The sequence below is a fragment of the Nomascus leucogenys genome, chromosome 2 (genome assembly GCF_006542625.1).
Source record: "Nomascus leucogenys isolate Asia chromosome 2, Asia_NLE_v1, whole genome shotgun sequence".
NCBI classification, from domain to species: Eukaryota; Metazoa; Chordata; class Mammalia; order Primates; family Hylobatidae; genus Nomascus; species Nomascus leucogenys.
The window spans coordinates 74,582,660-74,602,290 of NC_044382.1; the positions used below are offsets into that span (position 1 = coordinate 74,582,660).

Below are 19,631 nucleotides of genomic sequence, written 5' to 3' on the forward strand. Positions count from 1 at the left end.
TATTCCACAAAAAAACTTGTACACGAATATTCATAGCAGCATTATTCATAATAGCTCGAGTGGAAACAACCCAAATGTCCGTCAACTGATGATTGAAGAAATAAAAGTGGCATATCCATGTCTTAGTCTGTTTTGTGCTGCATCATAGAATGCCTGAGGCTGGATAATTTATAAAGAATAGAAGTATCTTTCTTTCAGTTCTAGAGGTTGGAAGTCGAAGGTCAAGGGCCCTGCATCTGGTGAGGGCCTTCTTTCTGCCTCATCCCACAGCAGAAAGCGGAAGGGCAAGACAGTGCAAGAGAGGGGGTGGGCTGGGGGCAGAACCCATCCATTTATCTATCAGCTGTCCACTCCCTTGATAACTAACCTACTCATGCAACAATGCCATTAATCCATTCATGAGGGAAGAGCCCACATAACCTAATCACTTCTTAAAGTTCCCACCTCTCAACAGTTGCACTGGGGGTTAAGTTTCCAACACATGAACTCTGGGGGACATGTTCAAACCACAGCAATCCATAAAGTGAAACTGTATTATTCCTAATAAAAAGAAATGGGATGCTACAGTGTGGAAGAAGCCAGACACGAAAGATCACACATTGTATGATTCCATTTATATGACATGTCCAGAATAGGTCATCTGTAGAGATACGATGTAGACTAGTGATTGCCTAGGGTTGGGGGAAAGGGAGTGTTATGGACTGAATATTTGTGGTGTCTCCCCTACATTTATACATCAAAGTTTAACCCTCAGTGTGACTATATTTGAAGATAGGGCCTGACTGGGTGCAGTGGCTCACGCCTGTAATCCCAGCACTTTGGGAGGCCAAGGCAGGCAGGATCACCTGAAGTCAGGAGTTCGACAGCAGCCTGGCCAACATGGTGAAACCCCATCTCTACTAAAAATACAAAAAAAATTAGCCAGGCATGGTGGCACCTGTAATCCCAGCTACTTGGGTGGCTGAGGCACGAGAATTGCTTGAATCAGAGAGGCGGAGGCTGCAATGAACCAAGATTGCACCACCACACTACAGCCTGGGTGACAGAGCAAGATTCCCAAAATAAAAATAAAATAAAATAAAATACTGATGCCCAGTCCAATGTGAGCAAAAAGGCCCCAGGCATCAAGTTTTTCAAAGCTCACTGCTTGGTTCTAATGCATAGCCTGAAAACCAGAGACCTGGACCAAAACTCACAGAGGTTCAGAGACAGCAAGTGCCAACCTCAGCTGCCCAGAAGCAGACCTTGGCAGGCCCAGTGCAGCTCTCCCCAAAATCAGGCTGCCACTGAGGAGTCAAAAATCTGCAAGCCAATTATTAAAAAGTAAAAAAGCAACAGATGTTGGCATGAATGTGAAGAAAGGGGAATACTTACACACTGTTGGTGGGAATGTAAATTAGCTCAACCTCTATGGAAAACAGCATGGAGATTTCTCAAAGACCTACAACTAGAACTATCATTTGACCCAGAAATCCCACTACCGAGTATCTACCCACAGGAAAAGAAATCATGTAAAAGACAGCTGGACTCGTTGTGTTCATTGCAGTACTATTCATAATAGCAAAGTCATGGACCCAACCTAAGTATCCATCGATGGTTGACTGAATAAAGAAAATGTTGGCTGGCACAGTGGCTCGTGCCTATAAATCCCAGCACTTTAGGAGTCTGAGACAGGAGGACTGCTTGAACTTAGGATTTTGAGACCAGCCTGGGCAACATAGCAAGACCCTGTGTCTTAAAAAAAAGAAGGAAAATGTGGTACATATACACCGTGGAATAGTACACAGCCTTAAAAAATGAAATAATGTCCTTTGCAGGAACATGAATGGAGCTGGAGGCCATTATCCTAAGTAAACTAACTCAGACACAGAAAACCAAATACTGCATGTTCTCTAAGTGGGAGCTAAGCAACGGGTACACAGGGGCATGAAGATAGAAACAGACACTGGGGACTCCAAAAAGGGGGCGGGTGGGTGTGGAGCAAGGGCTGGAAAATTACCTAGTGGGTATAGTGTTCATTCTTTGGGTAATGGGTTCACTAGAAACCCAATCCTCCCCAGTACACAATATACCCGTGTAACAAACATGCACATGCCCCCTGAATCTAAAGCAAAATAACAGTAAAAAAAAAAAAAGATCTGGAAGCCAGGTGATGGAGATCCTGCCTTGGAGACCAAAGCAATGTGAGCCCTTCCCTCTCCTCAATGCCAGCACAGGTCTTTGTCTGTCTCTGGGCATGACTAAGACAGGGCTCAGAGATTCTCTCCACAGCAGGTCTTCCCTCAGACAGACAGCAGTAGGACACGTGGCCCAGGAGATGAAAAGGGAGCCAGAGAATGGGGGCCCAAGACAGGCAACAGTCAGTAATGCAAAGGCCTTCAACACATCATCAGACTAACAGCATTCCCTCAGCACAACCCTTTCAGCCCCAAGCAAGGTCTGTGTGTCCAGTTGGGTTGCTATGTCAGAGCAGTGAGGCCCTGACAGCAGGAAGCAGGCTTCCCCTGGGGCCCAAAACCACATCCTAAGCAGCAGCCTGGGAACTCAACCCTGTCCTAGTACTTATTAAACTGTCACATGCAAGGGGTCTGTGTCCAGACACAAAGACCTGAACAAGACTCTGCTTAGTGGGCAAAGAAACAGAAGCAGACACACCACACAACACAGGTATCCAACTCCAAAGTGTTTAATCTCAATTCCAGAGGTCTGGGCCAGGCCAGGAACCTGGGGCTCTGGGCTGTTCTGCTTCTCTGGGCCCTACGCCCAGACCCTGACCTTGGCTTCTCGCTCCCAGGTCTTCAGATCGTCATCTTGGGGTCTGGTTCCATGTTCTCACTGCTCCTCCATGACGACTCCTTCTGCTCAGCCTCCTCCCTTACCAGTCTCAGGGAGGCTCCTTCACAACCAATTCATCCTTGGGTCCCCTTGCCAGGGGACATCAACAGTCTACGCAGGGACCCTTGCCCCCAACTCAATCCCCATCACCACGGCCAGCAAAGCCTCCGTCAGGGGCCCTGCCTCTTCACCTGCTGCCTCCACAAGCCCCACCAGGGCCAGACCCCGCTTCCTCGGGCACTGCTCTGGCCCCAGTGTCCAGCGGGCACAGTGGGCAGCCAGCCGGGGCCGGCCCAAGCGGAACACCTCACCCACTGACTCCGGGCCGCCCTGGGGTCCCAGGTGGATGCGGCCCACGGCCTCTTCCAGCTCCTCCTCCAGCCCAGGCAGTAGGAAACGGCCAGCGGCCTCCAGTGCCTCCTCGGCCTCTGAGCCCAGCAGGGGCTGGCCTGGCGGGGGCACGGGCCCCAGGGCAGCCCCACAGCCCCGACAACCATGCAAATGATGCAGGACAGGCCAGGCTGCGCCAGGCGACAGGCCTCGCAGGGGTACCAGGTCCATCTGGGCTTCTGCAAAGCTGCCTGACAGCAGGGCCCGGAAGAAAGGGGAGGCGGTGGCTGAGGCCGCTCGCTGGGCAGGGAGCTGGAGGCCTGAGTCCAGCAAGAAGTGCAGGTCAGGAGCTGGGACAGGGGCTGGGCCAAGCAGAGGTTCATAGAGGCAAGGGGAGGGTGAGTCTAGGTCCATGGGGACTGCCTGTGGGACAGCTGGGCTCACAGTGGGAGACACCAGGTCTTGGAGGCAGGAAAGGGAGTCCGCGGCAAAGAAGAGGAAAAGCGGGTGTGGGGCCGGCCGGGTCAGTGCTGCAAGGAGGAGCCGAAGGCCACCCTGCTCCAGGAGCAGCCGGCGCCACAGAGAGGGCTTCCTACAGGGAAGAAAAGGCCTTTCAGAAGGTGGCAACCGGGCCCGGGAAACACAGCACTCCTCCCCCAACCCCGCAAGGCACCCACTTCTCACTCACCGGCAGATGAAGGGCAGGGTCAGCGCACAGGCCACTCGGTCCTCAGGGCTCCCAGAGAGCAGCAGGTGCGTGAGGGCCCCAACCCCGAAGGGCGACTCGGCCTGAACCGTCAGGTTCTGCAGTAGCCTCTCCCCTGTGAGTGGAAAGCTTATCAGGCTGGGAGCTGGGGTCTAAGACACGTGGGATGAGTGAGACAGGACTCTGGGCCTGTGAGATGAAGGAGGGTGAAACCTCTGGGTGAGAAATCAGGGCAGTGAAGAGGCAGTGCTGGGCTCGGGACGCTGGGAACCTGAGGTCCAGGACAAGGACAGAAGGTGGGACGGTCAGGGTGTAAGTATGGGCCCCTGAAGCAGCCTGTGGTCAGGGCACAGCAGACAGGGCAGTCCCTGGCAGTGCTGGGGGTGGTGGTGAGGCTGGGGTTCACAGGTCAGCGTGCTGGTGGGGAGCAGTCAGGACAGCGCTGAACCAATGGCAGAGCCAGGAAAGAAGCACAGACCAGCCCAGATCCTGGGTGCCGGGCTGCATCTGGAGTTAGGGTATCTGGGCCCCAGGGCTAGGGCAGAGGACACAGCAGAGCTCTGCCTATGGGCCCATGGAGGGCCTGAACGCCCTGCTCCCTACCCCACTCTGGTGACGGGTTGTCTGGAGGACGCGCTCGGGAGGACAGGTGAGTGGGAAGGTGAGGTTCTGGGCCCACGGAAGCCATGGGGGAGGATGGGGACTCGCACGGGGGCAAGGAGACGGGTGGGTGTGGGAACTCACCCAGCTCTCGGTGCCGGCTGTGGAGAGTGGGCCGGGCACGTGGTGCCGGCCAATCGTCGGGCGCCACCCCGAGCACCAGCCAGGCCCGCAGCAGCGCTGCGCCATAGCTGCGCACGAAGGCCTCGAGGCAGGCAGGGTTGCAAGTGAGGCGTGACAGGATGCGCAGTGCACGTGGGCTGGGCGGGCCCGGTGCGCCGGTCACGTAGGTCAGCAGGCCGTACAGGGCCGGACCGGTCACAAGTGCCCCACTTGGGTCAGGGGCCTGGGAAAAGCGCGATAGAAGCAGCAGGGCTGGCCCTTCGCGTCCCCAAGGCTCCTCGATGGCGGCGGCGGGGCTGCGGCCCGGAGTGCGTTGGGTGCGTGGTGACCGCAGCGAGGTCGGGGTGGGGGCGGGGCTGGCCAGCTCCATGGGCTCCGGCGGAGGACACTGCTCAGGAGACCAGTCAGGGGAGATGTCATCAGGGCCCGTGGCATAGCCCTCGGAGATCAGCCACGACCTATGGAGGGCAGAAAGGGAAGGAGACTGAACTCAGAGCCAAGGTGAAGGGGCAGAGTCCAAGAGGCGTGAGCCGTCTTTTTTTTTTTTTTTTTTTTTTTTTTTTTTTTTTTTAAAAGAAACGTGGTATCCCTCTATAGCCCAGGCTGGAATGCAGTTGTGGGATCCTGGCTCACTGCAGTCTTGAACTCTTGAGCTCAAGTGATCCTCCCACCTCAGCCTTCTGAGCAGCTGGCACTACAGGTGTGTGCCACCACACTCAGCTAATTTTTTAAATGTTTTGTAGAGATGGGTCTCGCTATGTTGCCCAGGCTGGTCTCGAACTCCTGTGCTCAAGCGATCCTCCCGCCTTGGCCTCCCAAGGTGCTAGGATTACAGGCGTGAGCCACTGCATGAGCTAAAAGCTGTCTTGGAGGGAGGTGAAGCCAGGGGAGAGGAGGAGGGCGGAGAAAGGGGAGAAACGGAAGTGAGAGGGGGATAGGACTAAAACCTCATTCAGTAATTACTGATGCCTGTCATGTGCCAAGCTGTTCTTTCAGTGCTGGGTAGAAGCACTGAACAAAGTGCCTGTCCCCCTGGAGTTTATGTTCCAGTGAGAAGAAGCAGACAAGAAGTAAGAGTACCATGAGTTATGTTAGTGTGGGGCTAGTGTAGAGTACAGGGGTCATGGAGAAAATAAAAAGGAAATAGGAAGCGCTGGGGGCTGGGCATGGTGGCTCACATCTGTAATCCCTATACTTTGGGAGGCTGAGCCGGGAGGGTCACTGGAAGCCAAGAGTTCAAAACCAGCCTGGGCAACAAAGCGAGCTCTCCAACTCTAATGTTTTAAAAAAATAAAGACTTCCTCAGCTTTCCTGTGATGCTTCAGCTCATGAGTGATGGTATCAGAGTAAGAACTTGGACTCCAGAGCCCACCATCTTAACCAGCGTATATCCCACCTCCCAGTGAACTTGTCTGGGGCCCAAAGTTCAAAGGTGCTGGGGTGGAACCAAGGTTAAAAGGTAGATCCAGCCAGTGCAGTGGCTCACGCCTGTAATCCCAGGACTTTGGGAGGCTGAGGCAGGTGGATCACCTGAGGTCAGGAGTTCGAGACCAGGCTGGCCAACATGGTGAAACCTTGTCTCTATTAAAAATACAAAAATTAGCTGGGTGTGGTGGCCGGCATCTGTAATCCCAGCTACTCGGGAGGCTGAGGCAGGAGAACTGCTTGAACCAAGGAGGTGGAGGTTGCACTGAGTGGAGATGGCACCACTGCATTCCAGCCTGGGCGACAGAGTGAGACCCTGTCTCAAAAAAAAAAAGGTAGACCCAGGGGAGTAGAGTGTGTTAAATAGGAACTGGCAGGTGGTCGTGTGGGAATCAGGAGTCTGGGTTATAAAAGTCTTATTCAGACAGAATGGGGGTGGAGGTAGTGAAGAGGACCAAGACAGACACAAACCCCACACCACTGCACTGCTCACCCTCCCAAGCCCTGAGGCAGGGACTCACCTGAGGCTCCGGAAGCTTCCACCCTGTGCCCGCTCAGGGGTCCTCTCCTCAGGGAAGTCCCAGGAAGCAGCTTCTCTTCCCTCTTCTTCCTCCTCACCAGCCTCACCACACAGCTGCCCAGCCAGGAGAGGCACAAGTCCCAGAGCCTGCAGCCGGCCCAGGGCCCCAGTGTCATACAGAAACCCCACAAGGGCAGCCACAATACGAGGGTGCCATGCACTTGCACGAGGGTCCCGCAGCAGGCCCATCAGTAGATCCAAGCCACCAGCATCCCGCAGTCGGGCCCGGTTGATGGCCTCACGACACAGGAGGCACACAGCCCGCACCAGGGGCTGCTGGGAGGTTGGGCTAGCTCCATTAGGACCCCGGCGCTGCCGGAGCTCATCTACCAGCACCTCCACGCCACCAGCATTGCCCAGTGCAGGCCGAATCAGGCCCTGGGCACACAGGTTGGCGAGGATCAGAATGGTTCCCTCACGTACTGCCCGCTTGGGGTGGGAAGCCAGGCTGACGAGTGGGCCCAATCCCCCACCCAAACTTAGCTGCTCAGCACAGGCCCGGGAGCAGCCTCGGCTGAGTTCCAGGAGGGCACGGACGAGGGCTAAGGTCAGTGCAGCATCTGGGGCAGTGGCCAGGAGCTCGGCCAGTGGGCGCACTGCTCCCTGCTGTGCCAGGGCCAGGCGGTGCTGGGGTGAGTCTGCCAGGTTACGGAGGGCACGCACCACGCTCTGCAGGCACTGCGAGTCCTGGCAGGCTGCCAGGCTCTCCACAAGCAGGGGAACAGCACCTGAGGGCAGGAAAGGGGAGCACAGAGGGTGAACAAGGACAGACACTCAAGCCTTTCTTCTGCCCCGAGCCCCAGCAGACCCCAACCTCACAGCCTCTCACCAGCACAGTGGATGTCCCCACAGCTCTCAGGTTCCATGGCTAAGTTCCCCAGGGCACGGGCCGTTCGGTTCTGGATGCTGTCTGTCTTCATGCACTGAAGAATGGTCACTGCAAGGACAGTATGGGCTTGTGAGGGTTCTACCTCTTATTCTCCTGGAGAATGTGGCCTGAGAGGGCCTGGAAGGCTTTCAGAAGAGGCTAATGGTCGGCAGGGCATAGTGGCTCAAGCCTGTAATCCTAGCACTTTGGGGGACCAAGGTGGGTGGGTCACTGGAGGTCAGGAGTTCAAGACCAGCCTGGCCAACGGGGCCAAACCCCATCTCTACTAAAAATACAAAAATTATCTGGGCATGGTGGTGCGCGCCTGTAATCCCAGCTACCCGGGAGGCTGTGGCAGGAGAATTGCTTGAACCCAGGAGGCAGAGGTTGCAGTAAGCTGAGATCGTGTCACTGCACTCCAGCCTGGATGACAGAGCAAGACTCCATCTCAAAAAAATAAAAAGAAAGAGGCTAACACTCGGGCTGGGTCTGGAGGGGTACACAGGACGGTATTTGCCAGAAGCACGGTGGATGGGGGTGTGAGAAGGCATTTCAGGTTTGGAAGTAGCCTTTCCAAAGGTCCAGAGGTAAGATGCAGTGTCTGTGAAAGGCTTCAAATGTCAGGCCAAGGGGTCAGGACTTGAATGTGAAGGGACTGGGGGCCACACAAGGGTTTTATGAAGGGGAGTGACATGATACAATCTGGCATCCATAGGGAGAATGCATTACGGGGGAAAGAATAGGAAGGGGAGAGTCAAAGGCTGTCATAATAGTCCAAGCATGAAAAGACAATAGCTTGAACCAACCCAGCTACCGGCATCACACAGCACAGAGATACCAGTCTCTGGGCACACAATGGAAGTAGGGAGAGAGAGAAGCAGATAAATTCGGAAGATATTTAAAATGAAAAATAGTAGCTGAATGATGGGGGTTATTTAATAACCAAGGCTCTTGTCAAACATATACGGTCCGGATACATTTTATGTAAATTTTAAATATATTAATGCTTCCCTTTATCCGAAAAGTTAAGATGTCATCAAAACTAGCATAATTTCGTGGAAGGCAGGTAGTGACATGTAAACTGCTTTCACACATTGCCACTAGGAGGCACCAATTTAGCTGGTAAACAGAAAAGCTTATGTTTCGCTAGGATTTGTTCTTCCTGTGCTGGTTTTAATTATTTTTATTTATCTTTTCCTGCTTCTAAGCGACTACTGGTTTGTTTGGTTTTCTAAGATACGAGGTCTTGTTACGTTGCCCAGGCTGGAATGCAGTGGCTATTCACAGGCACAGTCATTGTTCACTGCAGCCTCGACCTCCTAGGCTCAAGGGATCCTCCCGCCTCAGCCTCCCAAATAGCTGGAACTACAGGCGCGTACCGCTGCACCCAGCTTATGCTAGTTTTTAATAACTTGAAATATGTATCATGCTTAGAATATTTGTATATTCGTGCTATATTTGTACTTCGTTTTCTCCCCACTCTGATTTTTTGAGGTAGCTATTATTGCCCCATTTTACAAGGAATCCTAGCCTCGGAGGGGTTAGGTGACTTTTGCAGAACTCCCTTTCTGAACCACTACACCTTCCAGCTCATCAGTGGGGCTTCAGAACCTTGCACAGGGCCGGACACATAGTGGCCACTGAATGTCTGCTATGAACATCATAACTGGACGATAAGAATCCTCTGAAAAAGTCACCAAATAATTCTTTGGCCTCCGCTAGTCCAGCTTCGAAAGAAGTCCTCAACAACCAATTCCTAGACAATGGCTATAAAATTATCTGGTCTGGGAGAGCTCTCTCTCATCTATAGAGAGTGCAGTGACGTCACGGGGCACAACAGATTGAGAAACAGGAGCGATGCGCCACCACAAAGCACATTATTCCGGGATATGACACAAAGAACTCCAGACTGCCCAGGTCCAGACAGCAAGAGAGTTGCAAACCTAATCTTTCTAGGAAACGGGGGCGGAGCACTTACCCAAAGGGAGTATGCCTCCGAGTCTGCGCACTTCGGACCGGCACGCCCCTTCCGTACAGCAATCGGCTAGGATGCTGAGCGCCAAGTCCAGCGTCTTGCGCAGGCGCACTGGCGCCGTAGGCATAGACGACGACGCAGCGGAGGGGGCGGGGCCCGACGCGGGGGCGGGGCTAGAAGATGCCGACGCAGCCGACGAGGGGGCGGAGCCGGCGCCTGCCTGGGACGGGGCGGAACCCGCTGCAGCCGCTCGCCGTAGCAGCGCGAGTAGGGGGCGGAGCCCGCCGCGTGCCCGGAAGCGCTCGATTCCCCCCGCTGCCTTGATGTGGCGCGTGCGGAGGGCTAGAAGCGCGCGGCTCAGGGGTGTCTCGTTGGTCGCTGGGTCCTTTTCCCCACCCAGACCCTCCCCGGCCGCCGCCGCGAGCTGCGCGAGGCAGAACGAGAGCGAGTCCGTGAGGGTTGGCTTCGCAGCCGCCATCTTGGCTCGGACCTCAGACTCCGCCCCGCTTCACGCCGCTGATCCGAGGGAGCGGAACTGGAAGACAGGGGAATCGTCGGGCACCGACTCGCTGACGCTGTTTAAATAGCGCCACCGCAGCGATGCAAGTCGGAAGTTGTAGTTCTCGACCCCGGAAGTCTGTCCTTACACAGGAGGCGCGGCGGTACCTTAATCGCTGCGCAACCTGGGACGTGCGGGCGGTGCGTGCGGGAGATGTGGTCCGCGCCGAGCTTCTCACGCCTACCTCGGGAAGCGCCGGAAACTTCCAGGGCCCTCCAGGTGGGCCGGGGCCTCCGAACAGCCCAGACGTCCGACCATGGAGCCTTCGTGCCGTGCTCCGCCCCCGGCGTGCACTCGGCGGGGACCGCCTTTCCTCCTCTAGGCTCGCTTCGCTGCCCCCCAGCGGTGGTGCAGCCCGGCCTCGGGACGGACTCCGAGAACCCCGAGCCGGGCCGAAAGTGCGGGGTCCTGACCGCGCCGCGGACGGGGAGCCCTCGCTCGGTCAGAGGAAGAAGAGGGTTAAACCTACCGAGAACGTTCGCTGCCGTTTCCTAGAGTGACGGGCTTGTGGAATTTTCCGTTTCTGGAGCTGGACCCCGGTGTCCCGAGTGTCCGCCGCTCTGGACGTGCTCGTGAGCTGGCATCTAGAAAACGGGGCGTTCTTCACCTGCAGTGCAGTCGGCCGCGCCAGAAGAGGCGAGGGAGAATCCGGACGGGGCGGGGCGGCGGGGGAGCGGGACATTCGCATCCCGGGGATCCCCCAGGTCACCCCTGGTTTGCGAGGTGGCTCTGCCTGAGCAGCCCTTCCTGGTGTGGCCGGGGCAGCTGCCCTCCCGGAAAATGGTCAGGCTCTGGCCCTGGGGAGGAAGAAGCCTTTGCCAAGAGCAACCGTCTACAAGCCCCAAAACCTGCGAGTGCCGGAAGTGTGGGCTGACCACAGCCTGCCTCCCCGGCTTCATTCACCACCAAGGCAGCCACGCTGGTGACAAGCCTTACCGTTGTCCGGGGTATGGCAGAAGCTTCCGATGTGGCTCTGATTTGGTTAAGCACCACTGGGTACACACCGGTGAAAAGCCGTACTCCTGCCCCGCGTGTGACCATCGCTTCAGCCCTATACCTGTGCTTAGTGTGGTAAGACTTTCAGCATCAGCTCCAACCTGATCCGGCACCAGCGCGCACACACCGCTAAAAGCCTTACCGCTGAGGGGACTGCGGCGAGAGTCTCAGCCTTAGCTCCAACCTGTTGCAGTACCTGCGCTCCACATGGGTGAGAAGGCCTCTAAGTGCCTTGTTTGTATTGTAGGAGTTTTGTGCACAGTTGGAATCTGCTGCGGCACCAGCACAAAGTCCGGAAACCTGATGCTTGGTGGTGAGTGTGGCCGGAGCTTCGGCCAGAGCTGCCACCTGCCCATCCACTAGGCGGCCCACAGCAGCGAGAAGCCCTGCATCTGCCTGCAGTGTGGCAAGGCCATAGCCCAAAGCTCCAACCTGGGCCAGCACCAGCGGACGCACCAGGGCGACAGCCTCTGCATATAGCCCTGGCTTAAATTTTAGCCGAAACTTCAGCTCTGACTTTGGTTCGGACCTCAAGGAAATGGAAGGAACCAGGATCTCTAAGCAGACCCCCTTCTGCTCCCTTAGGGCTGTTGATTTTAGAGCTAATGATGGGATTCGGTTGGGGCGGGGGGGGTCTCCACATCTTTTTGCCCAACCCTTTGCTAAGTCAAGGAACGCCAGTCTGGGCTGGGCATGGTGGCTCATGCCTGTAATCCCAGCACTTTGGGAGGCCAAGGTTAGCGGATCACTGGAGGCCAGGAGTTCGAGACCAGCCTGGCCAACATATTGAGACCCTGTCTCTACTTAAAAAAAAAAAAAGCCAGGCGTGTTGGCTCTCGCCTGTAATCCCAGCTACTTGGGAGGCTGAGGCAGGAGACTCACTTGAACCCCGGGAGGCGGAGGCTGCAGTGAGCGAAGATCGTGCCACTGCGCTCCAGCCTGGGCGACAGAGACTGTCTCAAAAAAATAACAAATTAAAAAAATTTTTTTAACAAAAGAGCCCCAGTCTGAAAGAATCAGAACACTAGATCTGTGATCACTGCCTTCAAAGAGCCCAGCCAGCTAAGAGGGCTTAGGTTTGTTCTTTGAAGTTACAAAGACAGAATGTCGACCCGCTGAAGGGAGAGTTTTGGGATGGTGGGAGCTGTCCAGCGCGGACCCAGGTGCCTGCAGATCCGGCAGTAGCTGACGCAATCCCTTCACAGGCCTAGGGAGTGATGGGGTTAATCACACCAGAACAACAGCTACCTCTTCCTAGAGGAATGGGACCAGAAATCAGGCAAGCGCCTGTGAGGAGTGCCATGGCAGAGCGCAGGCGGGGCATTCCTAACCTCCAGAGGGAACCATGAGGGAGCCTGTGTTCTGGCAGATGGGCCAGAGAATTTGAACTTGGGACCATTGTGTGAGCCCTGGGTGTGTGTGAGCCCTTCAAAAGTCCTCTCAGCACGTGAGAACTATCATTATGGGTGATGCTAGGGTGGTGGGGGCCCCAGAACAGACCTGTATGTTGAGTTCAGGGGTTGCTTTGTTGCATTTCTGGGCAGGAGCAAGAGGCCCAGGGTTTGTCACCTGCCCCTTCCCCTGCCTTATCCCCTTCCCTTCCAAGTTCCCCAGGCTGCTTTTCTGCCACTGTCAAGAGACGGAAGAGTGGTGAAGAGTCCTTTGTGCCTGGACATTGGGGACTGAACATGGCCTTTTTGCCTGGGCATTGCCCAAACATACATTTCTACTGGTAAAACTTTGTGTATGTGGGAGCCAGGGATAGGCTTCCCAAGCACCTACCTGTGCTCAGAGCAGAGACCAAGCTCTGAGGCCCTTCCCTTCCCTGCTGGGGGAGGGACTTGTCTGTTTCAAGGACTTAATGTCCACCCCTTGTGGGACAGTCCTACCATCAGTCCAGGCATCTGGTCTGCTGCCCCCAAATTTTACCATCTTTTTTTTTTTTTTTTTTTTTTGAGACGGAGTCTCACTCTTGCCCAGGCTGGAGTGCAGTGGCACAATCTCAGCTCACTGCAACCTCCGCCTCCTGGGTTAAAGTGATTCTCCTACCTCAGCCTCCCGAGTAGCTGGGACTACAGGCATGCGCCATGACACCAACCAGTGTTTGTATTTTTAGTAGAGGGTTTCACCACATTGGCCAGGCTGGTCTCGAACTCCTGACCTCAAGTGATCCACCCGCCTCAGCCCCCCAAAGTGCTAGGATGACAGGTATGAGCCACCACGCCTGGCAATTTTGCCATCTTTTATCAGGGCTTCTGTGTCGAGGATGCTACCCACATAGAGTAGAAGCTAAAGGGAAGGGATGTGAAGTGACCTCACCCTCAGCTTCTAGCTCATGGTGTCAAGGCTTTTGTGACCTTAGACACGTCTGCCTTTTCTGAGCCTGTTTCTTCATCTGTAAAACAGAGATGGGAGGTTGTGGTAAAGATTCCACAGGAACACTGCACACACACGAAGCACCTGGGCCAGGGATGACTCGGCAGCCCTCAGTTTCCCTCTCCCTCCTGCCTAGAGCTGTTAGCAAGCATCATGCAGCTCACACAAGAGCTCCCGCTGGAGGTCGCAGAAATGAAGGCAGCAGCCCCAGTCCTTGGTTAGCCTGTTGCCCCTTGAAGGAAATAGACTTAGTATCAGCAACAACACAGAGTGAATGACGCCGGGGTGGCGAATGGGTCTTTCCTGGAGCAAATGCGGGAGGCTTCATGGAGATGACATGTAATGAACAGCACTCATCTCAGGCTGGGAGCAGCACATGCCCCCGGCAGGGTGTCAGTGATGAGGTACGGGGTTCTTTACATCTTCCTCACCCAGGACCCTTCAGAGAGTGCAAGCCAGGGTTTCAGTGAAGGGCCTGAGCCCAGCACATGCATCGTAGGCACTCAAAGAATAATTGTCATGATCAGGTCCTTTTTACACTGCTTACTAGTGGCCTTTAAGCCTCAGTTTCCTCACAGTTGCCTTGAGTGAGTGCCAAGTGTTGTAGACCTCTGCAAAATTCGTAACTGCTTAAGAATATTAGGTATGGGTAGAGTAGGGATGGAAGGAGGATTGGTTTGCAGAATCCGTTTCAGAGACCTGTAATCTAATTTCTCACTTTAGGGCAGATACTCCTGGGATCCCTCTCCTCTCCAATTGCATAACAGGTTCTGACCAGAACAGGGAGGCAGGCCAGACCTCAGAAGCAGAGGGATGGGCTTAATCTAACAGGAATTTATCCCATGTCCTGCATCCACTGTACCTTGTGCTGGGTTTAGAAGCAGCTTCACTGTCCAAGCTTGTGACCCAGTGCCCAAGCCCGAGATGGGAAACGCATTTGTTTTGGGTGGGTGTGTGTGTGTGTGTGTGTGTGTGTGTTTGTTTTCAAACAAGCCACGATTTTACTTTTTGAGGTTCCATTTGGTTGCCCAGGCTGGTCTGAAACTTCTAGCCTTAAGCGATCCCCCTGCCTCAGTCTCCCAAAATGCTGGAATTACAGGTGTGAGCTACTATGCCCGTTTATTTGTTTGTTTATTTATTTATTTTTGAGACAGAATCTCACTCTGTCATCCAGGCTGGAGTGCAGTGGTGCAATTGTGGCTCACTGTAGCCTCAACCTCCTGGGCTCAAGTGATCCTCCCACCTTAACCTCCCAAGGAGCTGGGACTACAGGCATACACCACCACACCTGGCTAATTTTTTTATTTTTAAAAAATGTTTTGTAGAGACGGGGTCTCACTGTGTTGCCCAGGCTGGTCTTGAACTCCTGAGTTCAAGTGTTCCTCTGGTCTCGGCCTCCCAAAATGCTGGGATTACAGATGTGAGCCACCTAACCTGGTCTTTTTATTTTTTTGAAGAGCCAACATTTAAATAAGGAAATTTCACATCACAGTTGATTTCTGGGGTTTGGTTTGTTGTTTGCTTTTTTTTTTTTTTTTTTAATTGAGACAGGATCTTGCCAGGTTGCAGTCTGGTCTTGAACTCCTGGGCTCAAATGATCCCCTGCCGGCGGGGCACGGTGGCTCACGCCTGTAATCCCAGCACTTTGGGAGGCTGAGGTGGGCGGATCACAAGGTCAGGAGATCGAGACCTTCCTGGCTCACACGGTGAAATCCTGTCTCTACTAAAAATACAAAAAATTAGCTGGATATGGTGGCAGGCACCTATAGTTCCAGCTACTCAGGAGGCTGAGGCAGGAGAATGGTGTGAACCCGGGAGGCAGAGCTTGCAGTGGGTGGAGATCCTGTCACTGCACTACAGCCTGGGTGACAGAGCAAGACTCCGTTTCAAAAAAAAAAAAAAAGATCCCCTTTCCCGGCCCTTCCCTCCCCTATCCACCTCGGCTTCCCAAAGTGGTAGGATTACAGGCGTCAGTCACCACACCCGGCCTGCTTTATTATTTATTTCAGAAGATGCTGCAACATTGGATCTTTATGGCAGCAATTTGTTGAGTAGTGGCTGTCCTGGACATGGGAACAGGGACACTCCCTCTTGCATCCCTGACTCAGCACGTTTCATATGTGTTACTTGCCTGTCCCCTGCAGAAAAGTACTTGAGTTACAGTCTCCATCCCACTCCACTGTGGGTGAGAAGGACCTTTCCATGCAGTGAAGGCACTTTTCCCCTTTCCTTCACCCCTTCTTGTTCCCTACTCTGCCATTTTCCTTCTTCTCCCCCAGAACTCCTCTGTGAAATACCTGGCCTCCTTCCCTGAGCCTCCCTGCCACCCCATCTCCACTCTGTGCTATGACATCACCCCCTAATTTGAAGCTCCTTTCCCTATCTGAAGGGAGGCAGAGACAGAGTGCACAGGCTCAGCTAGGCAAGGCAGACCCTTGCATGCCTGGGTCAGAGGTCAGGGTCTCTGGCAGACATTCCTCCCAGAGTAACTGTAGGAAGCAAGCCAGTATAGAGGTACTCTAAGTGCTAGACGGGAGGGGGTAGGAGTCGGTAACGTCTCCTCCGGGCTGGCCCTGCTCCTGCTTAGCTCTGGGCATAAGACTGACTCCAGTACAGTCACAGTTATGTCTCTGAGCTCACCCAGTCCTGGGTCCCAGGTTCCCAGCTCTGAGCCTGGCAAGACACACACAGGCTGGTGCAGTGTGGTGGATGTGGCCACTGGAGCCCGCCCACCTGGATGCTCAGCTGTGGTGAGGCAGGCGGTTTTGGAGGGGTACTTGGGATGCTGGAGGAGTGCCCCCCATCCCAGGTCAGATTCCCTCCTCCTCTCCCTTCCCTGGACATTCCCATAGGCATTCTCCAGGAGGATAGAGACTTGTCTGCACTGTCCCTGATAAGTCCCCAGCATCCCACGTGGGGCAAGCATAGAGAGCCACGAGAAAGGCCCCTGCACTGCCGAGGTGATTGGCAGTTTATCTTTCCTGGGATCTGGGTCCCTTTCCCAAAGGAGTGGAGGAAGAGGGGGAGGCTGTCCCAGGAAGGGCTAAGGAGGGGAGGCTGACTCAGGGCAGACCTGCCTACCTTCTACTCCAGCGCAGCTGCAGGGCTGAAGGCCCCAGAGCTATTCACCCATGGGCGCAGGTGAATCCCTAGCCAGGAACAGAGACCAGGGGTCCATTTGGGAACAGGATGGTGATGGGGAAGGGAATGGCTGGCAGATCCAAGACCTGCAAAAAGGAGGTCAGGGATTCAGTTCTGAGAAAGATTCATGTAAAGTGACTCCAAATGCTAATGGAGCCAAGAAACCAAAGAAGGAGGCAGACAATCCAGTTTGCCGGTATTGGGTGATTTATTAGGAAAACTTACAGGCAGAAGTATGGTCTACCTGCGAAACGGAGATCTCCACACTGCAAGGCCCCAGACCCAGGGCTTATATCATGGGGAAAAAGTATGCATGCACTGGAAGGAATGTACAGGTTGTTGTGGGTGTCACAGCTTCTGATTTCTGGAATAGCACAAGGGTTGTTTTGGAGGAAACTTACAGTGAAGAGGTGTTTCGTCTTCCCATGAGGGCCGGGCACGGTGGCTCACGCCTGTAATCCCAGCGCTTTGGGAGGCCGAGGTGGGCAGATCATCTGAGGTCAGGAGTTCGAGACCAGCCTGCCCAACGTGGTGAAACCCCGTCTCTACCAAAAATATAAAAATTAGCCAGGCATGGTGGCACGTGCCTGTAATCCCAGCTACTTGGGAGGTTGAGGCAGAATTGCTTGAAGCCAGGAGGCAGAGGTTTCAGTGAGCCAAGATCGTGCCACTGCACCCCAGTCTGGATGAAAGAGTGAGGCTCCGTTTCAAAAAAAAAAAAAACAAAAAACAAAAAAACACATCAGCTTGACATTTTGGAGGCATTCCTAGACTCAGGGTTAGTCAGCAGATTAGCATTTAAAAGAAAGTCTTGTCCCTGACCTCAGCTACCCATGAAGGTGGGAAGAGGAGTCCTTAGCAAGAAGTCCAGGAAGTTGACAACCTCCTTAGACCTGATAGGACACTCCCCTCTCCATCCTGCCTCCTGACTGCTTTAATCTCAGGGATGTGAGGACCTCTGAGAGAGGTCTCAGCTGCCTGGGAATGGGTCTTTCTGATTCCTGGGAATGAGTCTCTGGTGCCTAGGAATGGGTCTCTCTGATTCCTGGGACTGGATCTCTCGTGCCTGGGAATGGCTCTGATTCCTGGGAATGGGTCTCTGGTGCCTGCAAATGAGTCTCTGGTGCCTGGGGAGTGCCCACAGGGTCTCCCTCCCTCTCTCCTTCCACAGCTTCCCCACACACGCTAATCCAGATCATGGACATGCTGCCTCTCACCTCCCTCAACCCCAGGCCCACTTGGGCTCTTGTGCTGTACCCACTCAGAGTTGGAAGGGAGTGGAGGGGAGACAGCAGTTCCATCTGGGGCCATGCCCTCATGAATAACTTGAGAATGGAGAATTTTCATTCATCATGAAGGAGAAGCAACCCCAACCCCACTCCAGTCATCATCTGTCCAAAAATTCTGACCCGGAGGCTCCCAGCCTCCCAGTGTTGCCTGCTAGTATCGGCTGGAAGGAGCCAGGATTGGGATTCCAGGAAACCTGTCTGCAGAGAATTCCAGACTCCTCTCCTGGACCCTGGGAGTCTCACCCACACCACTCATGTCTCAGGGCTAACCAGAGACTCCCTGAAACAGATCCTAGAGGATTCCCAAGTGATAGGATAAAAAGAGAGGTACTGAGACCTCCTGGTGTGGGTGACCTCTCCCAGGCTGGCCAACCACCCCCATTCAGAACCTCGCAGAGCACCAGGAGTGAATGAAGTAAAGAGAGTCCTTAGGAGTTCAAGAAGCAGAGATTTCCAAGTCCATGCACCAAAGCTCATGCACCCAATTCTCAGGAAAGGCCTCACTCAGTTAAAAAATTTTGTATCATGAAAGGGTAAATGAATTAATTAGTGAATCTGGTTTCTAAGCCAATGGCTTACTAGAAATAGTAAATTAGAAAAAAAAGGTGGTGGCTCACACCTATAATCCCAGCACTTTCAGAGGCTGAGGTGGGAGGATGGTTTGAACCCAGGAGCTTGAGACTAGCCTGGGCAACATAGCAAACCCCATCTCTAGAAAAAATAAAAAAACTAGCCAGATGTGGTGATGTTCACTGTAGTCCCAGCTATTCAGGAGGCTGAGGCAGGAGGACCGCTTGAGCCAAGGAATTTGAGACTGCAGTGAGCTAGGATTGTGCCACTGCACCCCAGCCTGGGCAACAGAGTGAGACCCTGTCTCTAAAAAAATAATTTTTTTTAAAGAGAATTCTTCAAAGAAGATCTGCTCTTCCTTTCCTACACCCATTCCCTTTCCTCCCTTTCCTGAACAATGCTGTCTTACAGCCTCTAGGGGCAGGCAGAGCCAAAGAGGCATCTGCCGGGTGTGGGGAGTGAGACGCAGCAGGCCAGAGCGTGCATCAGAGCTCCAGCAGGCAGGGGGAGGGTGTCCGCACGAGAGGGTGGCCTGGCTTGGCGTGGCAGAACCTGATAGGATTAGGAGGGCATCAGCCACGGGAAGGAGATGGCGAGAGAGATAAGAAACTGCTTCCGCCAGCTGTTGGTGAAATAAGTACACATTTGAAAGATAACGACAGCCAGGTTTCTCAGTGTCAGAGAAAACCGAAACACAGCTCGGGAAAGGGAGAAAATGTAGGTTGCCCTTGTGGTGTCGAATTGAAACTGGAGGTATAGGAGTAGACTCAGGATTTTCAGAAAGTGTTTAGATAGACATAGAAATTAGTATGGGTGTGTATGTGTGTATGTGCACGCAGATGTGTGTAAATGTCCATATATTCCCTAGCTCTGGAAGGCCCTGGAGCAGTGCCATCCCAATAACAAAAAGGTTTTTATGGTTTTTTGAGATACGGTCTCACTCACTCACCCAGGCTGGGGTGCAGTGGTGTGACCACAGCCCACTGCAGCCTCGACCTCCTGGGCTCAGGTGATCCTCCTGTGTCAGCCTCCCAAGTAGCTGGGACTACAGGCATATGCCACCACACCCAGCTAATTTTTAATTTTTTTTTGTAGAGACAGGGGTCTTGCTACATTGCCCAGGATGGTCCCGAACTCCTGGGCTCAAGCAATCCTCCCACCTCAGTTTCCCAAAGTGCTGGGACTACAGGTGTAACAA

General features: G+C 54.0%; 2 protein-coding genes across 3 annotated transcripts; one reads left to right on the forward strand and one right to left on the reverse strand.

Moving 5' to 3' along the window:
* Positions 1 to 2,668: 2,668 nt before the first annotated feature.
* Positions 2,669 to 10,334, reverse strand: ARMC5 (armadillo repeat containing 5). Of its 2 annotated transcripts, none has more exons than XM_030797759.1 (7): positions 10,246 to 10,334; positions 9,506 to 10,037; positions 7,489 to 7,596; positions 6,601 to 7,387; positions 4,616 to 5,112; positions 3,854 to 3,986; positions 2,669 to 3,757 (listed from the first exon to the last, which is right to left on the reverse strand). In XM_030797759.1, exons 2-7 carry the CDS (start codon positions 9,978 to 9,980, stop codon positions 2,947 to 2,949), a joined length of 2,811 nt encoding a protein of 936 aa, XP_030653619.1. In that variant the 5' UTR covers positions 9,981 to 10,037; positions 10,246 to 10,334; the 3' UTR covers positions 2,669 to 2,946. The 2 variants fall into 2 exon arrangements, with proteins under 2 accessions (XP_030653619.1, XP_030653622.1); XM_030797762.1 differs by lacking the exon at positions 10,246 to 10,334 and having other exon boundaries at positions 6,601 to 6,746; positions 7,323 to 7,387; positions 9,506 to 10,112.
* On the forward strand, positions 9,977 to 12,790 carry LOC115831156. The gene has a single exon (XM_030797765.1). The coding sequence runs from the start codon at positions 10,103 to 10,105 to the stop codon at positions 10,559 to 10,561; it is 459 nt and encodes a 152-aa protein (XP_030653625.1). The 5' UTR covers positions 9,977 to 10,102; the 3' UTR covers positions 10,562 to 12,790.
* Positions 12,791 to 19,631: the final 6,841 nt, after the last annotated feature.

What these genes read in the sequence shown, in the direction of transcription:
- LOC115831156 (XM_030797765.1), top strand. Translation starts at nt 10,103, where the DNA reads ATGCAAGTCGGAAGTTGTAGTTCTCGACCCCGGAAGTCTGTCCTTACA.
- ARMC5 (XM_030797759.1), bottom strand. Translation starts at nt 9,980, where the DNA reads ATGGCGGCTGCGAAGCCAACCCTCACGGACTCGCTCTCGTTCTGCCTC. An exon ending in TGGGGACATCCACTGTGCTG is followed by an intron (nt 7,388 to 7,488) that starts GTGAGAGGCTGT and finishes TCCTGCCCTCAG; the next exon opens with GTGCTGTTCCCCTGCTTGTG. An exon ending in GGAAGCTTCCGGAGCCTCAG is followed by an intron (nt 5,113 to 6,600) that starts GTGAGTCCCTGC and finishes TGCCCTCCATAG; the next exon opens with GTCGTGGCTGATCTCCGAGG.